Below are 25,820 nucleotides of genomic sequence, written 5' to 3'. Positions count from 1 at the left end.
GTATTCTTGAAACTCTACGTCACAATGCATATCAAAAAAATATTCCTCTCTTAGAGTTATTTTAATTTAAGGAAATGACCGTGATAATCTGTCATTTGCTTACAGTAATTTTGAGAGGGGCTGCAGTTAAAAATTCTAATTACACACACACACACACACACACACACACACACACACACACACACACATATATATATATATATATATATATATATATATATATATATATATATATATGTTTTTTTTTTGCCAGGGGAAGAAGCAGAAGATTCTGGCAACCAAAAAAGATATTATTGATTGAAAAGTAGACTGCAAATAACCATGAGTTTTGTGGAAATGAATTATAACTTGAGCTAATTGGGAGCAAATAGAAGGCAGAGTTTAAGCAACTCAATTACTAGACAATGATGAGCAGTAATCCAGGCTGATGAGAATATGAACAATCACAAATGAGGCTCCAGCAGACGATGGGAAACTTGTAAGTGCTCCATGAATGGGGGAGGGGTGTTGCTGGCCTGCACCCCTTGTGAGAATGGGCTCAGGTTTTTACCTGGATAACTGCTTTCTTATCAGCTTTAGGCAAGTTCTTTGCCTGGTGTTCTGCCTCCTCCCATTCTCTCATGACCTACAAAATAAGAAAACATTAAAATTTAAAATCAGTTCTTTTTTCAAATACAGATCTATGGTAATGAGATAATGTTTTTCTCCTATATGTGAGATTGTATGTAATTATCACATTCCAGTTTTACCTCAGTAATATTTGACCTCCCACTAAGATGTAAATCTACCCTGTTAGTACAGATATCATAAATATTCAAATTCGTTGCAGCAATATGGCCCTTTGAAACAAAGGAGGTCTTTTTTCTTTTCCCGAGAAAATGCTGGAGGTCCTTTTACTTGATGTGCACAAATGTCGACGATTCATACACGGCATCTATTTCCTGAACAACGCTTTCTAACATTAAGTTGAACACATTGGTTTTAGTCTTTTGGAAAAGCAAGTTACAAAATTTCAAATAGTATGTGTGTGTGTGGCAGAAGCACATGTAACATCTTGTGCATGTGTAGCTATACTGTGAACACAGTGCCAAAAACATAGTACATATGGGAAGGAGGAAAAGACTTCAGGAAAAACACTTCTGTTGTCAGAAACCCTGAGATCCAACCCAGGATAATTAGGGCCCTTGGCTTGCCAACCCACGCTACAAATAGCCCTGGATCCCTCTAGAAAGTCTCAGAAAGGACACGTTATAATGTTCCGAATGCAGCAAACAGTATTCTTGGCTAGTCATGCTAAGTGAATAACCAGGCTCATCGGTTTTGTAGAAAAACAAAATCTCCTCTTCACATCCTTGATGTTCACCTAGGATTTTCCTGAGACAAGTTCACTCACTGATCCGAACGCAGGACAAGTCTGCAGCTTTGCATATGGTTGGAAGAAAACAGAGCTTCTTACCACCTACAGCTGTTCAACTGTACTCCTTGCTGTCAACTGGTGTGGTGTTTTCGGTTTTTGTTTTGTTTTGTTTTAAAGTGGAACTCCTACTTGAGCTAGGTAAAATGAAGGACAGAAAGATCAAGAGAACAACATTCTGACTTGTTAACAGATGTTTACTGGCAAACTCGGTGGACTCCCAAACCACGAGACAACTTGATTTCTTTGATTATAGGTATTTATCTCTAAGGAATTCATTTTCCCGATGACCTTCAAGATTGCAGAAAAAGGGAGGCAAGGAATAAATAACTATTAGATAACATCACATCAAATCATCAAGTGAGTTTTTTATTATATACTTACTGTGTATTAGCATTAATTGCTTGTGTAAGATACAAGACAAGTGCCCATATGTTGTTTTCATGAAATTATGGACAGAATAGAATGGGATGTATGCTCTACTACACTTGACAAGCATATTAAAAATGACCTAAAGAGCTCGCAGCAAAATTGGGGAAAATGATCCATTGCTCTGAAAAAGAACAGAACACAAAAGAACAGAAACATATTGACCCAGATACGTTGGTGTCTCCAGGAATTAATGAAGGGCATCTGCGGGGAAGACTACTTTTGCTCGTATGGATGAGATAAGTCTTACATTGCAAATATCTCAATTTCCTGCTTCAGGAATGTTCTCAGTGGTGGTATTCTACCATCAACTCTTCAAGCAGGAATCTCAAAATTAGTTTCAGAGAGAAGTCAAATGTTTCACTGGAAGGTGAAATACTTATTTCCCAAATTAAGTTTGCGCAATCTCACCTTATATATTCAGAACTTTCATTCCAAGCAAAAAAATCATGAAATAATTAAGGAGACTTATTTAGCTAATAAATTGAAAATAGGCATTTCTCGAGAAATAAAATTTTGATTTCAGAGAAATTTAATTATATCCTATACCCTTAGAAATAAAATAATTCACCTGTAACATCACACGAGGTCTACTGCTGGAAGATAAACACAGACAATAGGCTCAACATCTTCCTGTGAACAATGGCTTCCTCCGAGCTACACTGGTAAGAGATAGCATTACTGCTGACCTGCTAACTATCAGATCCTGTACTCAGTGCTTTACAAAATCTACCTCATTTCATTGATTCCTCACAACAGCCTGTGAGATTAGGCATGGCCACCCTTATTTTTGAAACAGGTTAAGTTACCCACTCAAGGTCATGAAGGAAAAGATCTGTGTGGCTCTCTCAGGTACCATGCTTTGGTCCCCTGTGGCCCTACAGGCAACGTTCTAAATGGCAACGGAAATCAAGTTGTCTCGTGGTCTGGGAGTCCACCCAGTTTGCCAGTAAACATTTGTTAACAAGTCAGAATGTTGCTTCTCTTGTTCTTTCTGTTCTTCATTTTACCTAGCTCAAGTAGGAGTTCCACTTTAAAACAAAACAAAACAAAACAAAACAAAAACCAAAAACACCACTCCAGTTGACGGCAAGGAGTACAGTTGGACAGCTGTAGGTGGTAAGAAGCTCTGTTTTCTTCCAACAATATGCACAGCTGCAGACTTGTCCTGCGTTCGGATCAGTGAGTGAACTTGTCTCAGAGAAATCCTAGGTGAACATCAAGGGTGTGAGGAGACAACTTCGTTTTCCTACAAAACCGATGAGCTCATTTTATTTATATTTGGTGACATAAGGAAGGACCATTCTTGGATGTTGATGCTTATCTTAAAAAATAATACATGTAAAGAAAGATCAACTTTCATTTTAAAGACCTTCATTTCAAGGATACATTGAAGCTGATAAATTCGTAAGTAATAAAAGTACTTATAAGCTGTTCAGCCTCTTATAGTTGACAGATCCTATTCATAACAGATGGCAACAGAAATCTATAAATTGAGTTATGAACCACAACCACAACAAAAGAAAAACCACACCTGAAATACCAAAATAACCCAAATCCTCTGTATTTGTAAGAAAACAATAAAAACTACAATAAAAATAGTTTAAAAAACTACATTTTTTAAAAAAATTAGAAATGTTTAGGATCCAGCCTTTGTGTATGGGGCCAATCTTCTTATGAAGCAATTTCCCACTGCAGGGGAAAAGTTCTGGCATAATCTGGATTTATGGATCTTCACATACTGGCAGTTTCATGCAGAGAAATGACAACTAATACAAAGAGATTTAAGAGGCAGGCAAGCTCAGGGCCAAACAGTCCCCAGAATTCAGTGGCACAGATCACAAAGATAAATGTTGATCTCAGGCATATCACATTCCTGTGACCAGTTGGATCTGGTTGGCTGCGTTCTCTGCTGTAAGATAACATCTCTTGCATTATCTCAGGTATAGCTAATGGCTAAAAGATGAAGAAAATCTATTAAAACTTAACTAAGTCATGTGTTAAATAGATGTGCTGAAATGAAATTAAGATCATATTCTGGGAGAGATTGATAATATCTAAAATTTGGAGAGCATTTGAAGTCAGTTCTTGTAATAGGCTCAAAATGATCAAGACACATTGGGGAAAATAATTCAGGATTTGTATTTCTTTTTTAAAGAAATAAGGACTATTTAAGTGAGGTCAAGAAAAGATACACGAGGTTAGTAAGGTGATATAAACTTATAGGGACAAAAAGTCTACAATCTAGCTAGAGAGATAAGACACACATACAAACACACACACACACGTATGTATACAAAATAATCACTAATAAAATTGGGGATCAAATCTGTCAAGCTGAATGAAAAGACCAATGACTGCTTATCTCATTGCAAGGATTACATGGGGTGTAAGGAATGGGTGAGACTTATAACGTGAAGAGCAGTAGAAGGGCATTTTCAAAGAAAGTCAGTGCCTAGAGCCAAGATGAGCTGAGCATGCCCAGAGCAGAGGCCAGCAGCATTTCCTGCTGCCTGTACAAGGATGGTAGCAATTGGGGGCAGAAGAAAAAGCAGGAAGTCTGGAGCTGGGGAGCAGGGGGTTGGGGTGTGAGAACAGGCACTGGAAATGCCACGCTGAGTATTCAGTATTTCTTCGTCTTTTTTTCCTTTCTTTTCTTTCCCTTTTCTTAGAAGTGGATTGTGAGGGCAATGGAAAACCCCTGAAAGATTCATAAACAAGAAGTGAGGGAGTCTAACTTTAAGGGACATCAGCTCAGAAGCTATAAGTATGACTTGTAGTCATCCTGGCTTTTGTAACAGAGATTACTTATCAACTTGGGTCTTTCCTAAAGAAAGATCCCATTTCTCAAAAGAACTGTTTCAGATGAAATATCGCTATTCCAATATAGCTAGCTTTCTAGTTCCACTCGCATCTGCATTTTCATTAAGGGAGACAACTAGACCTGCATTGTATTCCAGAGCCCAAGTGTTCCGATTATGCCCACTCCCCATCCCCAATGTTATTATTCCTAAGTAGCTCAGTATTGTGGTCACTCTCTTAAAAAAAAAAAGGAAAAAAAAAGGGAAAAAAAAAAAAGGAATCGTGTTGTGGCTTTCTAGATACATTAGTAGTTCTATGTTTTACAACGTAGGTTCTATTGTGGTTCAGGTATGGTGAGGACAACACATCAGGAGACAACTACCAGGAAAAAGATAGCTTCTTGCTCAGTTTTCAATGGGGCACATGGGGGAGCACCAGAGTTGGTCGGAGGCAGAGAGAGTGAGAAGGAAACACGGATAAAAGCCTTTCTTGTGGTTTGGGAGGGAAAGAGGGAGGGAGGCAGGGTAGAGTGGCTACGTGGATTTAGGATTGACTAGTTTGCATTTTGAGTGGCTGGTTTGCACGGGAAAGATACGTTTGCAGGCCAGTCATTTGCCACCTCTAAGAACTGGCTCACCCTGGGAGGGGCAGTCTCCCCAGGGTTGGTTAGGTCCCAGATACCAAATCATTGGAAAAGACAGAAAACAAAAAGGCATGATTAGTCTACTAATGACCTATGTTTATCTTAAAAGCATACATAGGGGACTAGATGAAATGGTTATGATGCTTTCATTTAGTTCTAAGCTTTTATGGTCTTATGAATGAGCTTTGTAAGAAATGATTGCTTCAATGATTAATCAGGTACTTCGTACAAAAACAATCTTCAACACTAACTAAAGAATGTTTTAAGGAATTTTAATTTACAACATGATGGTTACAGGTACCATATACACACAGAGTAATAAGGCCATCGAGAAGGTAGTAGACATTGAATTTCTGCTTGCCCAATCCTATGACACTTACTATACTTGGATCTTTACTAGGTGAAATGATCAGGAGGATACAACCCTCCCCTCCAAATCAATACCTTGTAGAAAACATTGAAAATTAAGACTTTAAATCTTTCAGAATCTAGATTAAAGACTCCTACCCACTCCTACTAATTTATTGGCCACTAGCCCCAGTGGAGATTCTGAGGCAGAGGCGAGACCAGATTTCCCCTGTATTGTAGGGCTGAAGCACGAAAGAGCCACACTACCTGGGACATTCTCTCTCGGTGCTTGGCCTCCAGCCTCTCCTTGGCTTTCTGGAAGTGGGCGTGCTCATTCTCATCTCCAGGTGTCTCCAGATACTTGTCCACGGCATCAGGGGTGCTGGCTGCGGTCGTAGGAACTGTAAATGGAAGGGAGGGAGGTTTGAGAAGAGAAGCAGAATATCCGATCATTTCAAAGAAAGCCATATTTTCCATTACTCCAGAACAAAGAGTTTAGTACAGAAGCACACACACGATGTTAATGCTGTCGAAGAAAATACCATGAGACGCTTCCCAGCACAGCCAAGATGGGTGTCGCCCCTTCCAAGACTCAGGTGAAGGAAAAGCTTGAAAACTGGCCATTTTGTGATTATAGTATTATGTTTAAAATTCATTGCAAAATGACAGGCATAGAGCAAAACAGTTGGTGTTTAACACAGACACGTTGTCCTAAATTCCTATGTTTTGCTAAATTAACTTTTGTCATCTTGAAAGTAAACAATGGTATCCATCAATTAAGATTCCTCCACAAACCAATGACATCTCAAAATTAGCCCAATTGTAGAATAACTGCACCTCAGAGCAAAGGTAAATCCTACACTGTGTATTTTGGATCGCTAGATTACAAGCCATCTTTTGTGAGAAAATATTTTAAACACTATAAAAAAAACAAAACAACAGACCTCAAAAAGTCAATAAATGCATTTTTGAAATCACAGAAAGACCTTTCACTTTCACAAATGAGAACAAGTTTAAGTTCTTTTGGCGTGCTACAATCTGGCAGAATGACAGAATTAGGCAAGTCACATTTTGCATTTCGAATAAATGAAAATGTTTGGAGTCATATTCCCTGATTAGGGTAGCCACAGGCTATGTGCCAACCACACCATGGCACCCTCTTTGGAAAAGTGGAATTATTAATTGTTACCCTAAGAGTAGAAAAGTTCTCCAACTCTTGTGTACGGTGAGATACAACTTTAGAATAGTGAGAATACAAAAATGATAAAGAATGAGCATGTGCAGTCCACTGAACAGGATTACAAATATTTCAAGTATTAAACCTTTTTTAAGCACATGGAAATACATACAATGACTGCATTATGTATTTATTCCATTTGATCGAGAAATATGCCTCTTCCAGTCAATCCTTGTTCATGACCTCTGTCCCTTCAGCTGAGGACTTGAAAGGGAAGTGGTTTCTCTTTTAATCCTCAATTCAAACGTGTGAGCCACTGACGCTAACAATGCCTCTCAGCTTGTGTGAGCGAAGTGTTCCTGTATTCACGGCAACCAGCTAGCCAGATCCCTCTCCAGCCAAGGGCTGAAGAATGATGACACCTCTTAATATTTCAAAATGAATTTATTACTTCATTGCCACTATCCTGCAGCTGGTGAGAGGGGAGGAGAGAACATTTTAAGGAGGACCTTGTGCAGAGAGCTCATCTTCTATTTCTCGAATATTCCTACATCCAGAAGACACTGTCCTACCAGGACTGGCTGCCATCGTGTGAAGTCCATGGTGGACCAGAGACAGCAATACCACGGGTGGTGACAAGAGCCGGACACCTGGGCCTCATGTCCCCACCCTTTTCAAGGCGCTTCCTTTGGGAAAGGAGAGGCTCAGGACTATGAGTGTGTCGTCCAGAGCACAACCACTTTGGTCGCTTGAACCACGTAGGAAGGGAAAATGAACTGGCTTTAGGAGGGTTTATTCTCATGTTGCTTTTGAAACTTCCACAAAGCAGTTGGTACTGTTCAGACCTCTCTGCGGTTCTCTCGGTGCTGTGATTTGGGCCAGACTTCCACGTTGTCCAGATAAGAAAGCCCCCATTCATTAGCGGATGCTGTGCCAGACACTATACACATGTTCTCACTTAACATGGGGGGAGAAGAGAAAATCACCCTGCTACATATATGGCACAGAGGGGAAATACTATCATTTAACGTGCTCGCTCACATCCCCAAACACACATCAATAAGTCTGATTTCAGGGTTAGGAAAACCATGAAAAGGCTCTGAAGTTAATATTTAGAGTAGCGAAGGGCTAATCTATTGACATGTTTAGGGCACTGGAAAGGGTTTTGGTTAAAGAATAACATGAATTGGCCCAAAACATGCTTTGTTATGACAGCTGCCCACCCCCCTTCACCCCCTCCATATGCTTCCTGGTAAATGACCTCTAACAAGCATTCAGCAGCAGCAGGATCATGGAACAGGGGGCAAGTGAAAGAGCCCATAGACCCTGCATCTGGACAATCTTTCAGCCACCGGCCCCTGCTCAAACCTGCTCATTCATAACTTCTGCAAGCAAGCTTGCTGGGCGAGTCACCTTGCCAAAAACAACTAGACCTGAAACTCAGGGTAAAGCATGTTTAGCTCTCGGTTTAGACCTCTAGCTGCAAATCCTAGGCAGCACTCTCACCATCATATGCATGTGATTTTAGCTTTCAGGTGACTTTCATATCCATTTTCTTAGTCTCTTAGCAGCCTGGCAGAACGTGGCGGGTGTACACCTGGAGCACGGGTGTCTATACATTAACAGAAAACCAGTTCCAGCTCCCAGCACAATACTACCTCAAGGTCGTTCAGCTTCCAAATCCCAGTGGAATTCTGAATGAGAAATGCTTTTGATCTAAGCCTCAGCCCATTTTCTTTTTGCAACCCTGGGAGGTCGGAGGTTATCCGAGAAGCTGAGGCAGTAGCCAGCATGTTGACTTTGCTGCCTTGAGAGCGCTTGTGCATTCCTTCATTTCTCCAAGTAATATTGTGGGTTCTACTTTAGGTGAGGTTGGTAGATAGGAGAGCCCAATGAATAAAGACTCTCGTCCTTGTGGAATTATGTCCCCGTGAGAGAAACAATCACCTCAAAAAATAGTAACCCACATTGTTAAAACGTGATTTGCATTATGGAGAAAAAGAAAAATTAGAGCTGGAGGAAGGGGTGGGGGAGGGGAGAGACCATCACAGTAGGGAAAGGAGGTGGCCAGGCTGGGCTAATGGAGAAGGTGACATTTGTAAAAGAAGCCAACCCCCATCCTCCAGTTTCCTGCTGCAAGAACAGGGCAGGCAGGTGAAGAAACTAGTGCAAAGGGCCTAAGAGGTGAGAGCGCCTGGAAAATCCCAGGACCAGCAGGGTCAGCATGGCACGAGCTAGATAAAGAGAGAGCGAGTATTGAGAAAGGCAGAATAGAAATGGGGGACAAGAGCCAGCATGGGTTGTTTCAAGGAGGGAAAATGTGATGTAATGTACTTTGAAGGATCACTCTGGCCCAGTCGGTGTGGCTCAGTGGTTGAGCTTTGACCCATGAACCAAGAGGTCCCCAGTTTGATTCCTGGTCAGGGCACACGCCTGATTGTGGGCCTGATTCCGAGTAGGGGGCATGCAGGAGGCAGCTGATTGATGTCTCATTGATGTTTCCATCCCTCCTTCTCTCTTCCTCTCTCTCTCTCAAAAACAAAACAAAAACCAAACAAACATATTTAAAGGACCCTCTGCTAAGGGACCAAGCAGCAGGAGTAAAGGACAAAAAGGAGGGTGGCTTGGAAAAGTGGCAGGGAGGTGAGGTGGGGAGGGTCTCATTGCAGGTCCCTCCCCTCCTCCCCTCAACACACACAGATCGGATTCACGTCTTTCACCACACAACATGTTACCTAAACCACAGGTAACCAGATGCTAGGGGCGATATTGGTTTCACCTGGGTGTGAGGGTTCATTTCAGTTTTACAAACAATGCACCTCGGCTAGGCACAACATTTTCACCTCCTACTGCAATCTCCCCTGAGTACCTGCAGAGCTATTTTTTTTTTTTTATTTTTTTTTTTTACGGAGGGGTGAAGAGGGGTGGGTGAGGAGGAGCAGGTTTGCTTTCGGTTTATTAATCAAACCTGGCGCTGTCCCCAATGTTCCTGTCACAAGATACACTGTCCTCACTGGGGACATAAGTGCCAAGGAAACGTTTCCGTTCCTGAGTCTCCCCTGAGAAAACTTTAATTATAAGGGAGGTTACTCCAAAACAAGGTGGAAATGGGTGTGGACAGAACGCAGTAGGGATCACCCTCCTGGTCCGTTGCCTGGGCCTCTGTGTCAGGCACACACATCGAGTTTCAGTTTCCATGGACCATATACTTATTTAATTAATCTTTCTTTTTTTAGAAATATATTTGTATTGACTTCAGAGAGGAAAAGATAAGAAAGAGAAACATCAACGATGAGAGAGAATGATCAATCGGCTGCCTCCTGCACGCCCCCTACTGGGGGATCAAGCCCAAAACCCTGGCATGTGCCCTGACAGGGAATTGAACGGAGACCTTCTGGTTCATAGGTCGATGCTCAACCACTCATGTACTCATTTTAGTTCTGATTCTGTAACCACTGCCTTGTACTTCATTTCATATTCAGACTCAAGGCAGCAAGAATGTGGAGTCCAAAACTAGCAACATCATGAAAAGTTGCCCCAATCATTCTGATATTTGTGTGTTTCCTCAATCTCTAGGGTGACACATAAATGCATAGTCAGAATGGGCTCAGGATGCAAAAAGAGGAATAAGCCCAGCTGTAAGATGTAACAACTGAGACCACCCACCCTAGGCCACATGGCAAATGTTTCTCTTAAGCAGAGGCCCATAAATGGCATCTAGTCAATACACTACCATCGGACGCTAGCAGGAAAATTTGATTAGTTTCCTTTTGCTGGCGGAGAGGCAATGTATTACCCCGATAGCACTGACAATAGAAAATGAAAGTGAATTAAGACCCACATAAGTCATTGCCTTATCACAGAAAATGCTATTTTATACAGAGCTAGCAACCCTGTCACTTGAAATGGCTGTGATTTATATGAGGGGGCCATGGGGGTAATTTATATAGAGGTGAAATGTAAACCGGTAGAGAATGATTTTAGGTGAAAATGTAATCTGAAAGTATGCAGAGCTTTGCAGACTGCCACCTCAACTATCTTTTTTCTGTAAAAGGGCTCCATTTCTCTAATTCCTAAACAGCTAAAATCCCCAACACACGCAGAACTCACATATCTATCGCTGCCTCCCAGGCTGAGTTGGAGGAAGCATTTATTACATGAAAATAGTTTGTGATCCTTAAATGGTGGACACTCTCAAAAAAAAAAAAAAAAAAAAAAAAAAAAAAAAAAAAAAGAAGAAAAAAGAACAAAGACACTTTCCCTGATGTTGCCTTTGTATCATTATTTTATAGTCTGTGTGATCATGGCTGGCATGCCATCAATGCATCATGTGGACACAAGATAATAAAAATGTAATCTATGCCATGTTTACTCTACTCTAGCCAAGCTGCATTTCTTTTTTATGCCTCATGGACCCGGTCTGACGTGGGAATTTTGTCAACGATGTGAAAGGAGCGAGGAAGGATGAACGCAGGTGTTAGTTTTATTAATATCTACACCCTACCTAACACAGTGCACCAAAATGGAAAAGAACCCTCAAGTCTGAATCTAAAATATATATATGAAGCCTTAGTGGTAAGAGCTGGCATCTAGACTTCCTTAACCCTCAGCTATTGCCTTTTTCATCCGTTTGTTGGAAGCAATTTCCAGTGTCATTATGGCAGATCATAAAGGGGTGACCCGTCACGGTTGCTCAACACTCAACAGATGAGTTCAAAAAGTCAAAATCCTCAATATTGTCCACTTTCCTAGAAACTGCAGTAGGAAAAGCCAGGCGGAACTGTTAGCCTCTGTGGAGGTCTTAAAGGATGAAGCCAGGTTCATTTTACTCCAGCCTTCCACAGCAAGCTTTTCCTACCTGTGTATATTTTACTTTATGTTGTTATATAATTCCATCACCTACTTGGGTCTCATGACACCAATGAATCTGTCATGTTATTAAAACAGGGTATTTGGTTTACTTTGCCAGTGTCCTTTAAAAACACCAAACTCATCACCAGCACATCTGGGCTCAAAAGTAGCAACTTTATCATAATATTAAAACCAGAGTTTGTGGTCTGCTGGTCTCTTTCTATGCAATGTTTTATTGGACACAGCTGGATCTATTCATTTAGCCTTTGTCTGTGGCTGCTTTTTACATATGCTCTACTGTGTTGAGCATGTGTAACAGAGACCATATGGCCTACAAAAGCCTAAAATATCGACTCTCTGGCTTTTTAGAGAAAAAAATTTGCCAATCCTTTCTTAAACTGCTTACTCTTCATTGCAAATAGCTAAAGAATAGAGCACATATATGATGAACATTTTTTTTTTTTTTACTGTCCTGAGTAAATGAGTTTTTCATTTTTCTTTTTAAATGCTGGTTTGTAGAGCAAACCAATTATTTTCAGTTTCTTAACATGATAGCTCGGAAGAAAGGGCCATTCTTTTGATCCTGATCATTTCCAGATACCAAAGATGTAGCTTCTCATACTCATTAATCTAAGAGGTTGTATTGGCATAAAATTTAATGCACCACCACGTCTTTTAATGCTAGTAATAGTTTTTAATAATGCTTGGCAGTTTTATAAAAATATCACAGTTCTGTTAGAATTAGGGAATGTGGCAAATGGAAACTAACAGTTGCCATTCTGCAATCGGAAGAACAAGTACGTTGTGGTGAAGAACAATGGTTCAAGTCAGGCCAAAGACTAACTGGCCTGGCGTTATGACATGACAACTCTGCTAGGGTGACCCATTCCATTCAAAGGCCACACAGGGAGTTATCTACAGTTTGCAAGTTGCGAGCTTCTGAGGCAACAACCTTAGAACCTGGGATGGTGGTGTGGCCTGATTTGACATGTTCTCTGGAAGAGGACTAGTCTATTCTATCTGGGCCACGTGGATGGGAGTAGACATCAACTGTTTCCCCTTCCCCAATCCCACCTGAGACCAGATCTGCACCTGTACAGAGACCCTATGGTCATAAACACACATATGACTAGGCCATATGGCATCTCTACAGGTGGTCATTCTCTAGCACATGCAGGGACTGTGAAATGAGGAAGACATGCAACTCCTACCTTAACTTGCAAATACTGAGAGCTACGATAGTGGTCTCACAACTTCAATTTCATAAACATCTGTTGAGAACCAGAGGGTCCTAACAGTCTAACACTTCAACGTGCCGCCAAATGCACAGAAAACGCACATATTTACATCAGCCTTGTCATATCTCTGAATCAGGTGTGGGCACACCACTAGTCTACATCAGAGGGTCTCACTTGGGGGTGATTTTAAACCCCCTCCCCCCGGACACATTTGGCAAAGTCTAGAGGTATTTTTAGTTATCGCAGCGAGAACGGTGCTACTGGCATCTAGCAGAGAGATAACAGGATGCTCAACATCCTCCATGCACCCAATACATGGAATCATCTGACCCAAAGTGTCACAGGGTCAAGGCTGAGACCTTGCTTTCGGTGTTGTTTCTATCACAACTCACCGCAAGGGAAGGAGCAACATGGGTCATCGGTCATTCAAATTAGTCAGACCCCCTGGTAGTGTCAGCTGACTAAAAGTTGGCCTCATGCTCTGTGTGAGATGAAATGCCATTAAGGAGTCAGTTTGCTTGCCATTACAGACACAACCTGGTCAGGAAAGTACTACAAGAAAAAGATCATGCTCTCATTTGAGACAAGCTAATCTATGCATACTTATGTGAGTAATGTTGTTGTTCACAAACACTGCACTGGGCAGAATGACGGTGAAACTTATGCACTGTCCTAACCCCAAATGGGCAGACACAAAAGTCATCAAATGGGGAAGGGCTTTTTCAAAAGATTCAAATCCATATACAGTATAGAGGCAAAATGAAAGCTCTTCGTCTCATATCTGTTTCCTTTTCGTCAGTAATTTAGATTCTTCCTTGTGATGAAGCCCCAAACTCAGTGTCCCTTTACAATGCAATGTTCAAAATTGTTTTCTATGACAAATATTTTAAAAAATAGAAATACCTAATTATAAGAAGTCTTGACAGGGAAATTATTGCATTTATAACGTAGACTATCATATTTTCTCTGATGTGTGATAGTCTATGTATATTGTATAGCAATCTTATATCGGTTTAACTGGAGAGCCTATCCTATCTCATTTCACATTTATGATTTGACTAGAAGAAAATGTGTGAGAAACCCGTAAAACCAACCACCTTCGTGAAAAGAGATGCCCTCCAATAAGGTTGGTGACGGGGCTCTTGGTTGGAGAAGGAGCCAGGTGCAAGCCCAAGTTGCCAAGTCAAAAGGGCTTGTCTACCTTTCTAGTTCTGGCTCATTGTCTCCAACTCCAGTCTGCTGCATGTGTTTGACCTCCAGATGACCATGATTTTTTTCAATTCAAATGTGCAGCTTTGCTATAAATAAGACAGTATAGCTGTGCAGGCTATAAATAACTAGAAATTATATGCTTTCCCCAGTCTGTTTATACTAACACTGCAAAACCCTCCCCTTGCTGTGGCCGAATGGCCTCTGTAGGTAGACTAAGAAAATATAACAGCAAAAATCACACTTCAGCCTCCTAGAATGGAAAAGAGTCAGGGCCCCAAACTATTGGGATGGAGAAAATTACAAAAAAAAAAGCGTTTCAATATCTGTTTGGAAGAGGACACAAATACTTCAAGAAAATACATTTATCAAGTAATAATGTTCATTTCCATTACCTAATGAAAGTGGGAAAATAACAAAATTATTTTGTATGCTAAAATAATATCAAATAAAACATAAAGTAAAAGTAATTGTTTTGTAAAATGGTTGAAAGACATTTAATTTATTGAGGCATGTTATATCCATGGCATTTATGAAAAAAGTGTTTTTAGTATTTCCCATCCATTTTCTATACTATCTACTGTATTCTTCAAATGTGCTTCTAAACCTCAAATAGTGTTTTTCTAATATAGAAAACAATGTCAGAACCAAATAGATGGCCATTTGGAGTATGGAGCACAGCCATAATATCGTTTAAGTGTTGACCTGGTCCTGCCATTTTGATGGCTGGGGAAAAGTCACTAAACTCTTTATGTCCTCATGTGCACAAAGGAAGTAAAGAAAATGCCCACAGTGTTCCTGCGAAGAATAAATGGTCCATGAAAATGCCGTGGCAGATCAATGTATTATCCACCTTACATGTGATATCTATATTTCCCCCTCCTCTTTCTATGTCTACTCACTTCCAATACTTGCAATGCTCTTAGAAAGAATGCTTTTTCACAACAGGAAATATGTTTATTGGGGTAGTAAAAACCACACTCTCCAAAGTTATACATAATTTGAATGCATGTGAATCTTAAGAAGGCCAGTGAAACACTTGTCTGCTAACATCTTTTGTAAACTATGTAATTCTTCAACTATAATTTTTTCTTTTTTTAAAAAGGATAATTGTTTTAATCAATTTTGAGACTATTTTTTTTCAGGATAATATAAATAATACAATAAATATAAATGTATAATATAAATAAAAAAAAATTTTTTCTGTTGGTTACCAGAGGGAGAGTAGGGTGAGGAATACACACTAGGACCTGTAGTTAGTACAATGCATGGACATTTGCATATTGTTTCCTGGGAAACAAGTCACTTATAAACATAGCCACTGGTTAAACTGTGGCACCTGTGAGCTTTAAGAAACAAAACAGAGATGCCAAATAAAACACAACAGCAGTGTGTTAGATACAGTATTTAACAGAACTACACTCACTAAAAAGGAGCAGCTTAGTCAATGCTCTTAGCTGGATAGCTGAAGTTATCTGGCAAAATCAGACATCATTTCAAGCAAGGCAATGGAAATAGACATCTTATTCATAGACAGGAAGGTATTCAAGAAACACAGAACCATGCAAAGAAGGTGACGATACTGGACTTAAAACCAGCCATGCACCTCCCCTCCTTCCCCTCAAGTGAATTACAACGTACGTTTAACAGCATCTTGGGGAAGAGGCTCCTGGGTAGTCTTGAGTAAACTTTGGGACACTATGGAGAAAATAAAAGAGCATAACTAAAAACAAAAATAGAAACATGGGAATGATGGCTGAAACTCACTCGCATGATTCCACTAACCAAAGGAAAAATAAAAAACAAAGTCATGGTATTAAAAAAAAAAACCTCAACCAATATCCTGAGTTTTGGCCCAAAGTCAGCAGATAAGCAGAAGATATATTTGCGCATAACATCTTGGAATCTGGGGTACTATGTCTCTGATAGCACATCAAGTCCCCTGTTGAAAGGTGGTCCCTGGCTCCCCTTGTTCCTGAGAACTCAGCCTCACCAGTTCTCTTCCACGCATTCTCCATGGCATCTCTATGGCTTAATCCATTCACAGGGCAGCCCTCAGCTCTCAGCTCTTGGCTCTTGGCTCTGGCTATTTGTTGAGGCTTCACTCTTCACTTATCGGCCCACCTTTCTAACCGACCCTCAGCCTTTCTCATTTACTTTCTTGAAAAATTACTCTGTAACCCACTTCCCCTGAAACTGAGCACTGCCTGGCTTATCCATTACATCTTCCTTGGGGGCATGAAGTTTCTGTAAATCTTAGCAAAATCAGTGCCATCCAAGGTGCCTCCAGAGGCTCCATCTGAACGCCTGCTGGCTGCTCCCTGAATCAAACCAAACTGATCAACTGGAGAGGGTATGTGAAGGGGCTGCAATAGGTGTGTGTGTGTGTGTGTTTTGGGGGGACAGGGGCAGGATTCGTGTTTCTAACTCTTGAGGTAATTCCATCGCTGCTAATAATTTTTTAAACCCTCTTTCTTATATGTTATGTGCATATAACCCCCCCCCCAAAAAAAAATAAAAAAATAAAAAAATAATCCACCTTGGAAAAAGAAGGAAAAAATTGGAAATATGTCAGGAAATCTCCCTCAGCAGCAAAACCAGTCAGAATCTCTTTCACAAGGGCCCTTTGTTCAGAGGGTCCAGGTGACAGAATGCCCCACGTGTTCCCGGTTACCTGACCTAATTAACTTCTTTGTCTGGAACTGAAGAAAGGAGTTTTTGGTTTGTTTGTTTTTTGCCTTTGAAGCTTCAACCATCCAATCCGAGCCAGGAAAGATGCCCGTGGGGCTGCCAATTCCTACACCTGTTCTCACCTGGGACAGCTCTTCCACAGGAGACCAACGGGAACTTTCCCATCAGATTCCACTGGGATACTGGGCTTCACCAGAGAAGGTCAAAAAGGTGCAGGCCCTGGTTTTGGTTAGCTTAAGCCTCTGGTCACACCAATAACAGTTATATAATCCCTATCATCCCCAGGCAGGAAACAGTGACTGTTACTCTCACAAAGAGGGGAGAACAGGCAGGAGCCTTTCAAACAAAACAAGTCACAATTATTGAATTTAATCTCCAATAGATCAGGTTTCATAACTATTTCTTGAGTAGTTAAAACTTCCCACTCACACACAAAAAGTAAATTAAATAAAGCTGGGGACTTAACGTGGGCGGCTGTTGAGAACAGAAGTCCGTATGCCCGCCGTATGACTTCCCGGGACCTACGTCTGTGGAAGAAGTTTCAACTTGCAAGGAAGTCACCTCGACTTCATTTATTTACCCCCCCCCCCCCCAGTCAGGAACAGCTTCAAGTTCAAGAGGAAAGGCTTCAGAAATTATATTCCCTGAGCCTTATGTCCTTGAACGTTCTAATTTAAGTCAAGAGTTGTCATTGATTTCCAAGAGAAGACATATAAACCCAGCATTGCAAATGTCCACATGTGGCCCCACATGAAGTCAGGGGCCACAGGGACAGTGCCCCCTTCTGACATTTGAAGGGCATGTGCTCCATTCAGCCCATTCCCTCCCCACCACAATAGAATTCCCATGTAATAAAATATCTCCAAAATACTCAGTCACAGCAAATAGGCCTCACCCATGCGACCGAAGCACCGTCAGCCGGGCTTGCAGTGATAAACCTTATTTGCACACGTACAGACCCAAACACACACGTACACAGACAAACACATATGTATACGTTTGCAGACGAGCTGAGAAGGCAAAACAGCAACCCCAGCTTGGCTTAGAGAGAAGCCTAGAGATTGCAAGACGTGTGCACCACAGCTAGTCAGAGAACACACCATGGCCATGCTGTGTTAGAGAGGAGAGAGAGACGGAGATGTGTGCTCATGGTCGAACATCCTGGAGGAGATGCCCGGCCATTGGAGAGGTGGACAGAGATGGGGTTAGTGGTGGCACCAGACCCGTCCCCAAGAACCAGGAAAACCCATCTGTTACGAGGGAGCAGAGTCAGTGGCGAGAGAGACGAGAGGTGGGCCAGGCTGGAGGAAGGTCCACTTACTGACGCTGCCACACACGGCCAGGCAGTACTCCTCTGTGTCAAAGTTGTTTCGGTTGCCGCCGCAGCCGCCGTAAAAGAAGGGGGCGCACTTCCCCTCGGTCACATCAAAGTACCAGCGGGAGATCATGGCTCGGCACGGCCCCGTCTCGGCTTGTTCAGAGCACACCTCTAGTCAGAGGAGACGTGGGGAACCACATTTAGCATGAGAAGGCACTGGATCACTGGTCACACGCATGTTTACTTTCCTAACGCGTCAGTCCTCGCACTGGGCTTACTGGGCAGTGTCTGCCAAACAACCAACCATCGAGGAATGGGGTGACCTGGCAGGATTACCCAGAGAACAAAGCAGTGCATCCGGAGCTGGTTGACTGTGCGGCCCTCAGGGGTAATCAGAGGGTTCCAGCCAAAGGTGAACCAATCTTTCAGATGCTTTAGGTGAATATGAAAGCTATTTGCACATCAAAACCTTTCTTCACTTTGAAAAATAAACTTTGCCTTTAGAATAACTTTAAACTGACTCTGCAGGTGAAAGGATTGTGTCTGGGGAGGATGCAAAAACCTTAATCTCTCACGAATATCTGACTTTTTTAATAAACGACAGCCTTGACTTGAAGCACAGAATGATTACACGTTTTTGGAAGGTGATCCAGTTTTCAGCTGTCCAGTGGCCGATGGCATTTGAAAGTATATGTGATATCTGCCAATGTTATTTGCGTTTCTCTAATTAAAAAAAACGATTATTTGTGTATTTACCTGCCCCTTGAACAATAAGGTTCCAAACAATAAAACATAATCAAGCAACTATAACTTGTTAACACATACCATGCGTTGTTTTACATTCAAACACATCTTACCTGTCATCATGCTTTGACACCCTCCCAAAGATCAGTTTCTTAATCCCTGACTGACTCAAAGTATAGTAAACATCCCGATTTCATTTTGCTTTGATTAGAGTAAGAAACCCACCTCCCATGTATTTTCCATGTATGTCCCATGGATACGCCAGGCTGCAGGTAGGATTACAGACAGCCTGCAGGTACCTTAGCACACACATGTGTCTTGCTTGTTCTTAGCTATACTCACAGAACATGGGAAAGCAACCTTCTTCTAAAAGATAAAAGCCAAATAAAACCCAGAGCTTCCAAATGAGGAGTATTCAAGTCTGGCCATAATCAATTACTCCAAGATCCACAGGGATGTCAAAGAGAACTACTGTTTTACTTCCCCATACACACCATGCATTGATCTTTCCAACCAAGGCAAAGAGCTGATGGCAAAACCACAAGCTGCTGCCATCACGATGGTGTCAACAGAGTTGGGAGGGGCAGTCAGCACTGAACCCCAGAAGATGAGTGTCAAACTCTCTGCAGGAGAAATGTCTGATGCACAGCTATGTAAGATGACTACTGCTCTCTTTAGATGGTTTTCAGATGGAACCACCAGACTCCAGGAGCATCATGTTCAATGTCACTCATGATTAAAATCGTCTCATTCAGTCCTGTTGCTTTGAAAGTCCATGATCTCCAAGCAACACGATTTAGTTGGTTTTATGCATAGAATTCTCTTGTAAGACAAAAATCTGCCAACCTGTTGAGGTAGGTATCCCACCCACTAGGCAATTCAATTTATCTTCCCCAAATTAAAGGACTGGCATGCTGAGTTATAGAGGGTAACTTAGTTTTGGGGGGGTCTGATCCTCTCTGAGTTACTGACAAAGCAGCTTCTGGGCTGCAGAGCGGAAAAAAAAACCAAGCTCCAGGTGTAGGGTATCTGCCAACCACAGCCACCAGCTGTCTCCACTCCTGGAATTTTCCCTCCTTCTCTGTATCTCTCTCACCAATTTGTACTCATGTTTCTTTTTCTAAGAGGCGAGAACACTTCTCATTCATCTCTTCCTCAGGCAATACTGATTCCAACAAGACTGCAAGGCGATGGTGTGTTCTGAGACTCCACTTGGTTGGCTTTGGAACTTGAGTTACAAGCGAGCACTCCCAACAAAGGCACAGAAGGCCTGACCTGAAGTCACAGGGGCACAGACAACAAGTCACCATGCCTCCACGATGCAAGCTGATCCTCACATTATATATCTCTCTGAGCACCAAACACATGCCTTCTGACGCCTGTCTGCCACAAGCTCCATTATGCATCACAGCTCTGCAGGGCAGAGAGCATGCCTTTGCGATATCTCCTATGCACTAAATAAAAGTGGCAGAATTTCAGGTGGGTACAAGTAATGAGATGAAAGAATGACGATCAAAGGAGGTAATCTATGATAGATAATTGCCCGGTATAAACTATAGTAACAATCTCTTACTTCTGATAGAGGCAAAAACCCTCAGTCCAAAATTCAAACGACTTCATAATATACTTTTGTTTTCCTATACCAAGCATGAAACATAATGACACATCCATTTTTACAGTATATTAATTTTATTTTTCTTCTGTCTTTTTCTAAATGGCTATGAAACGTTTTGTTAGAACTGATTTGTAGAGCCCCAATCACTAACAAAAAACATCCAGAACTCAAAATCCATTTGTATGCCAACTAAGTAAACAGGAAGAACTACAAAATGGGTCCCCTATTCTTGCTGAAATCTCCAGAGTCTGAATCCATCAAACAAAAAAAGCAATGGAAGAGTCACAAAACCTCCATTTGGACAATGTTTTGCTGGCTCTTGAGACATTATTGTGGTGGCTGAACTCCTGACCTCAAATAGTTTCATGACCTTGGGGACAATGTTTCTATGCCTTTTTGATCTTTGTAAGGTTGGTCCTTGCTGAGATCTGTGCAGGTTTCAACACTAAACTGCCTTTGGTAAAAACCAGTATTACACAAACAGAAGGTAGAAGCCGAGTGAGAGCTCCCTACATTATATAAAATGGTTATGTAATTCACTGTCCAAAATATAATGCTTAATCACACAATATTAACTCTGAATGGATTTCAAATTGGAGCAATTTTTTTGTGGACAACCAAATTAGAATGCTAATTTTACACTTTTTAAAAAATTCAGCATGAAGATAGCTGTGAAAATGTCAAGCTAGAACAGGGAGAAAAATCCCCATTTTCAAATATATGATAATTATATTGCCATTTTCAAAAGCAAAGTTAACAGATTTGCAAATACTTAGCTTTAAATAAGCACTAACTGAAGGATAATTTTAGAAAAATAGAAAGCTTTTTATTATTTCATTTTTAATAATTAAATTTTAATTATTCTCAGACTATAAGAATGTATGTAAAAGAAAAGCCTGTATTACATAAAATGTATGAAGTTTAAATTTATAAATAGCAACCACTGGAATAATCCAACTTACTAATCAAAAAGCTAGGAATTGAATATTCTGATATTGTTAAAAAATTATGAAGCATACAAAAAAGTTATGAAGCATAGTTTCTCCAAATGCTGCAAGAATATATGCACAATTAAAGTTCATATAAATATATCTACATTCCTTAAATTAAAAATTACACATTTTGCAATTTTAACATAGAAAGGGTAAAGGAGAGAAGACAAATATAGTTTGATCTCATAATAAGTAGCTGTTTAATGTTAGCAATAAAATAAAATGAAAATAATGACAGGGAAACTGAAATATACTAAACATGCTTATATTTAATATTTTAAATCAGTGTTTTTATATCTACCTAATCATACAATCCATTAAAAATGAAAATAAATGACCCCAATACCATTTATACTAACTTTAGATTTTAGCCTAATTAAGTTATTGCTAGTAGTGCTTTAGGATGAAACTGCATGAACCTAAGTTATTATATTAGAACCGATCTTATATTCTGTTAAAGAATGAGTAGACAGATTGTGTTTGATTCTTATGAATAAAAATTTTTGAAAAACCAGACCACTAGAAAACTGGTTATTTTTTTAAGAATTAGAATTTTTTTTCACAACAGTAGATACTTTTAATGGGAAAGAGAATTTTAATGTGCTTTCAAATATGAGCAAGTACTCATAAAAATCAGACAACAGAAAATTCCTCTGATCAGGGCAACAAGTTGTCAGATATTTATTACCTGCTAATCATATTTTACTGAAAAGAGCCATGTAAAATTAGGCAAGCAGGCTCCAACTAAAGTCTCATGACAAATCTCATGTAAGCTTGAAATATGGGCTGAAATAAATAAACAAATGAAGGGAACAGCTGTGCTAGTAATGAAATCACTGACTCATTATGACGGGTGCTAATTTGTCACGGAAGTCTCTGGAAGATACTTGCCTTTAACTGAATTGTGTTGATTCTCTCGGGCTATCCAATACATCTATCACTCTAAATATACCTGACCTGATTCGCAGGTCCCTCCATGATGGAAGGTTATTTATAAAACGCCACCTGAGGAGAGGTACTTGAACAGTACACGTTTAGACTATTAATCAGCACTCTTGTGTCCATGGTGTTGGAAAGCATTGACAATAGAGCGCCACTATGACTTCCCGATACCTTTGTTTTCTCTTTGTTGTGGAATAAACTTGTTTTTCTCTAAGCTGTGTGGCTAGTCTGAAGCCCAACACAGTATGAAAAGAAGCTCTAAACTCTGAATGAGACAGGAGAAAGGGATTTTTCTTATTGAGTCTGAGGGAAGATATGGTTGTCTCAAAAAAAAAAAAAAAAAAAAACAAAAAACAAAAAAACCCAAAACAAAACAAAACTGTTTTGTTTATACTGTTTGCCAGTGTCCATGGTGTCAATACTCCCTCCATTGGAATGTCATGCTACCAATGGTTGTGGCTCACAAAATTCCTCAGTACTTTAATACCAGCTTTTACAGGATAGTAGGAGTCATCTGTACCACGCCAATGAGAAGCAATGAGGCACAAATGAAACTAGGAACAATTACATAGGGAGGGAAATTCTAAGACTTTTCTAACTTGCTCCGTCTGGACAGTTGAATTATTACAAAATTGCTTAGTGGAATATCAGGATTCTTCCATACTTGGTGACATTTGACAATATATTAAGAAAAACACCATAGATAAGGTTTTCCCTTTTAGTTTCTTACTCCCTGCCCTTACCTCCTAACTCTGCACAGTATGTGGGACATGAAATGCTACTAGAGACTACTCCTGGAACAGCTACCCAAGGACCAGTAGGGTCAGGATCACCTGGGACTCAAGACCCACACCAGATGTACTGGCTCAGGATCTGCGTTTAGCAAGTGCCGGGTGACTTGCACAAATATTAATGTTTGAGAAGCATCATGATCAATAACACCTTCTTTGTGCAGTTGAAATGTCAAAAATTGATATATGAGATTCAATTACTTTCTAAAGACCAGAGGGACAGGATTAGTTAAAGTTGCATAGGTTTTAGTTTATTAAAAGAAGCTCACCATATCTAGTGAGTGAGTGATATAACATACTTTGGTGGAGTTGTAAGAGTCAACTAGATATATGTATCAGAAACTTAATCTTGCCTTGAAGTTCTGTCTTAAGGAACATTAAAGCAGCTTTAATACTTTTGCCCTAAGTCCAACACCAATAGTAATTTTCTTACTCATATTTAAGTCTATGAAAACTCAAACTTTTCAGAAATCTGAACTTAATATTGTTCTTGCAATATGCCGTTACACTAGAAAGATCAAAGCTTTTATTTTCATTGGAAAAAATAATGAAGCAAGCTGACAATCCAGGAAAGATCACTGGGCTTAGACTGTACCTCTTTTATACCACTTCTCTTATTGAAAAAAAAAAGTGGATGCCACATTTAAGTCTTTTATAATTAAAATGACAATTTGTTGGCTTATTATTGGCATTTCTAATTCATAGTAAACATTACTTCTCTGGAGGATCAGAATACATAATACTTATAACCATGACAACCATAGCACCTTGTTGTCATGGTTATAAGTCTACCAGTAACTATACTAAATGTTTCCCATGGATAACTTCATTTAATCCTCACAAAATTATTAAAATGAGGTAGGTATTATTAGAAACACTATTTTACAAAGGGAACCAATGAGGCCCAACTGTTGTACAATTGACACAAATTTACATAGTACATTGTAGAGCCAGGATTTGACTCTGAGAAGCCTATTCTTGTAAAACAAACTGAAATACCATGGGCCAGGTATATATATGATCAGTACCTAAAATGAATCATCTAAAGTAATTCTTATAACCAACATGCATCTACATCACACACGTGAAACACACTTGACAAGGTTACTTAACTGGCCATGCCCACACAATGGTCAAAAATCCTCTCTCAGATTTTGGACATGCTTCAGTAGGAAACGGTTGAGCATTTTGATGAAAAATTTATATGAGTACGTTAAAAATTCACAGGATATTACTACAATAAGTGTTAATAGTTTTAAACAGTTAAGACTATAAACGTTTTTTTCTTTTCTGTATAACAGTGGCTGCAATATTAATGCCTGAAGTTTTCAACAGTAGAGCTTATTTTTAAAAATTCAACATTGAGATTAGAACAATTTTAGGAAGATATCTGAGGTTTTAAGGAATGTATAACTGGCATATTATGGAAAATTAGGCAGAAAGTATCAATTCTTTAAAGTTGTGCCCAGAAATCATATAAAGCAGGTGAGAATACTGGTTAGAAAATATTCAGTATACTAATGTATTAAATTGTTAAGTTCTAAACCTGAATTTCAAATTTTAAAACTAAAAACATAAAAAAAGAAAACAAAATGAAAATAAAATAATCCTCTCTCAAACACTCTACTTAGTCTGCCTCTAGCCATAACTAAACTATTGATACCTTCATGGAATGAACTAGGCATGCAGTAACTGAAATAGAAAGAACTTGGTAGTATTTTCCTAATGATCAGTATCAGAGGTTTTTATATAAAGGCCCAGAGAGCAAATACGTTTAGTGTTGCAGGTTACATGGTGTTCACTCCACTCTGCTTCTGTAACATCAAAGCAACCACAAATAACGTGTAAACAAATGGGTTGCCTAGTACAAGCTTCTAATTAGATGACAGTGGTCGCCAACCTTTCAGACCTCACAGACCACCAGTGGTCCATGGACCACCTGTTGGCGATCACTGAATTAGAAAACATGGCCATAGTTTGCTGATTCCAGATCATTATGCTCAGTGTGAAATGGCAGTAACACGAATATATGCCTATAGCAAAGGAATACACACTTAGAAGGGAGCACAGGGTAACCTGAAACTGGGTGTGTTTGCAAGCAAAACAGTAAAATTTTGACATGACTATCAGCTTTGTGCTATCAGTGATTTAAAAGAAAAGTCTCTAGGCCTCAGTTGCCCAGGCTTTAACTGGGGAAGTAAAATTTCTACCACTCAGCACAGTTACAAGGATTCAGAGACGGAATGATCACCCTAAAGGGCAAGGGACGTGGTGATTCTGAAAACACAAGAATCCCAGACCCACCGAGCCTAAAAAATGGCTTATACCAAACAGGGGCTCCAAAAGCTAATGCTAAATAAATGGGCGTTAATTATTATATAAATAGCTGTCTCGACAGAGACACAAGAACTTCAATACTATTGCAGATTACTAGCTGTTGTTAATTTGTAGTCACATGCCTTTCAGGTTTCAAAAAAAAAAAAAAGCCCTGAAAAATGTCTTTCCCTAACTAGGAAAATAGAATCTAACAAGTTCATTTGGCCATACCTGACCCAGATAGTCCTACTGGGTGTATGAAAAAATACGTGGAAAAGAATTTCACGGATATTGGATGGA

The 25,820-nt window shown here is 40.0% G+C and overlaps 1 protein-coding gene across 7 annotated transcripts in view; it reads right to left on the bottom strand.

Annotated features, from left to right (window-relative positions):
• Nucleotides 1–25,820, bottom strand: part of LOC118724175 (amyloid beta precursor protein) — a 213,970-nt gene that overhangs the window by 66,884 nt on the left and 121,266 nt on the right. For 2 of the 7 annotated variants that reach the window (XM_036447147.2, XM_036447148.2), the window contains exons 7-10: nucleotides 18,124–18,291; nucleotides 15,753–15,809; nucleotides 5,904–6,037; nucleotides 551–625 (exon numbers count right to left, since the gene is read on the bottom strand). In XM_036447147.2, coding sequence (XP_036303040.1) covers nucleotides 551–625; nucleotides 5,904–6,037; nucleotides 15,753–15,809; nucleotides 18,124–18,291 — 434 coding nt within the window. The remainder of the gene's footprint in view (nucleotides 1–550; nucleotides 626–5,903; nucleotides 6,038–15,752; nucleotides 15,810–18,123; nucleotides 18,292–25,820) is intronic. The other 5 variants (XM_036447149.2, XM_036447150.2, XM_036447152.2 and 2 more) reach the window with 3 other exon arrangements.

Source organism: Pipistrellus kuhlii, unplaced genomic scaffold (assembly GCF_014108245.1).
Source record: "Pipistrellus kuhlii isolate mPipKuh1 unplaced genomic scaffold, mPipKuh1.p scaffold_m20_p_2, whole genome shotgun sequence".
NCBI classification, from domain to species: domain Eukaryota; kingdom Metazoa; phylum Chordata; class Mammalia; order Chiroptera; family Vespertilionidae; genus Pipistrellus; species Pipistrellus kuhlii.
This window is presented reverse-complemented; position numbering and strand designations above follow the sequence as displayed.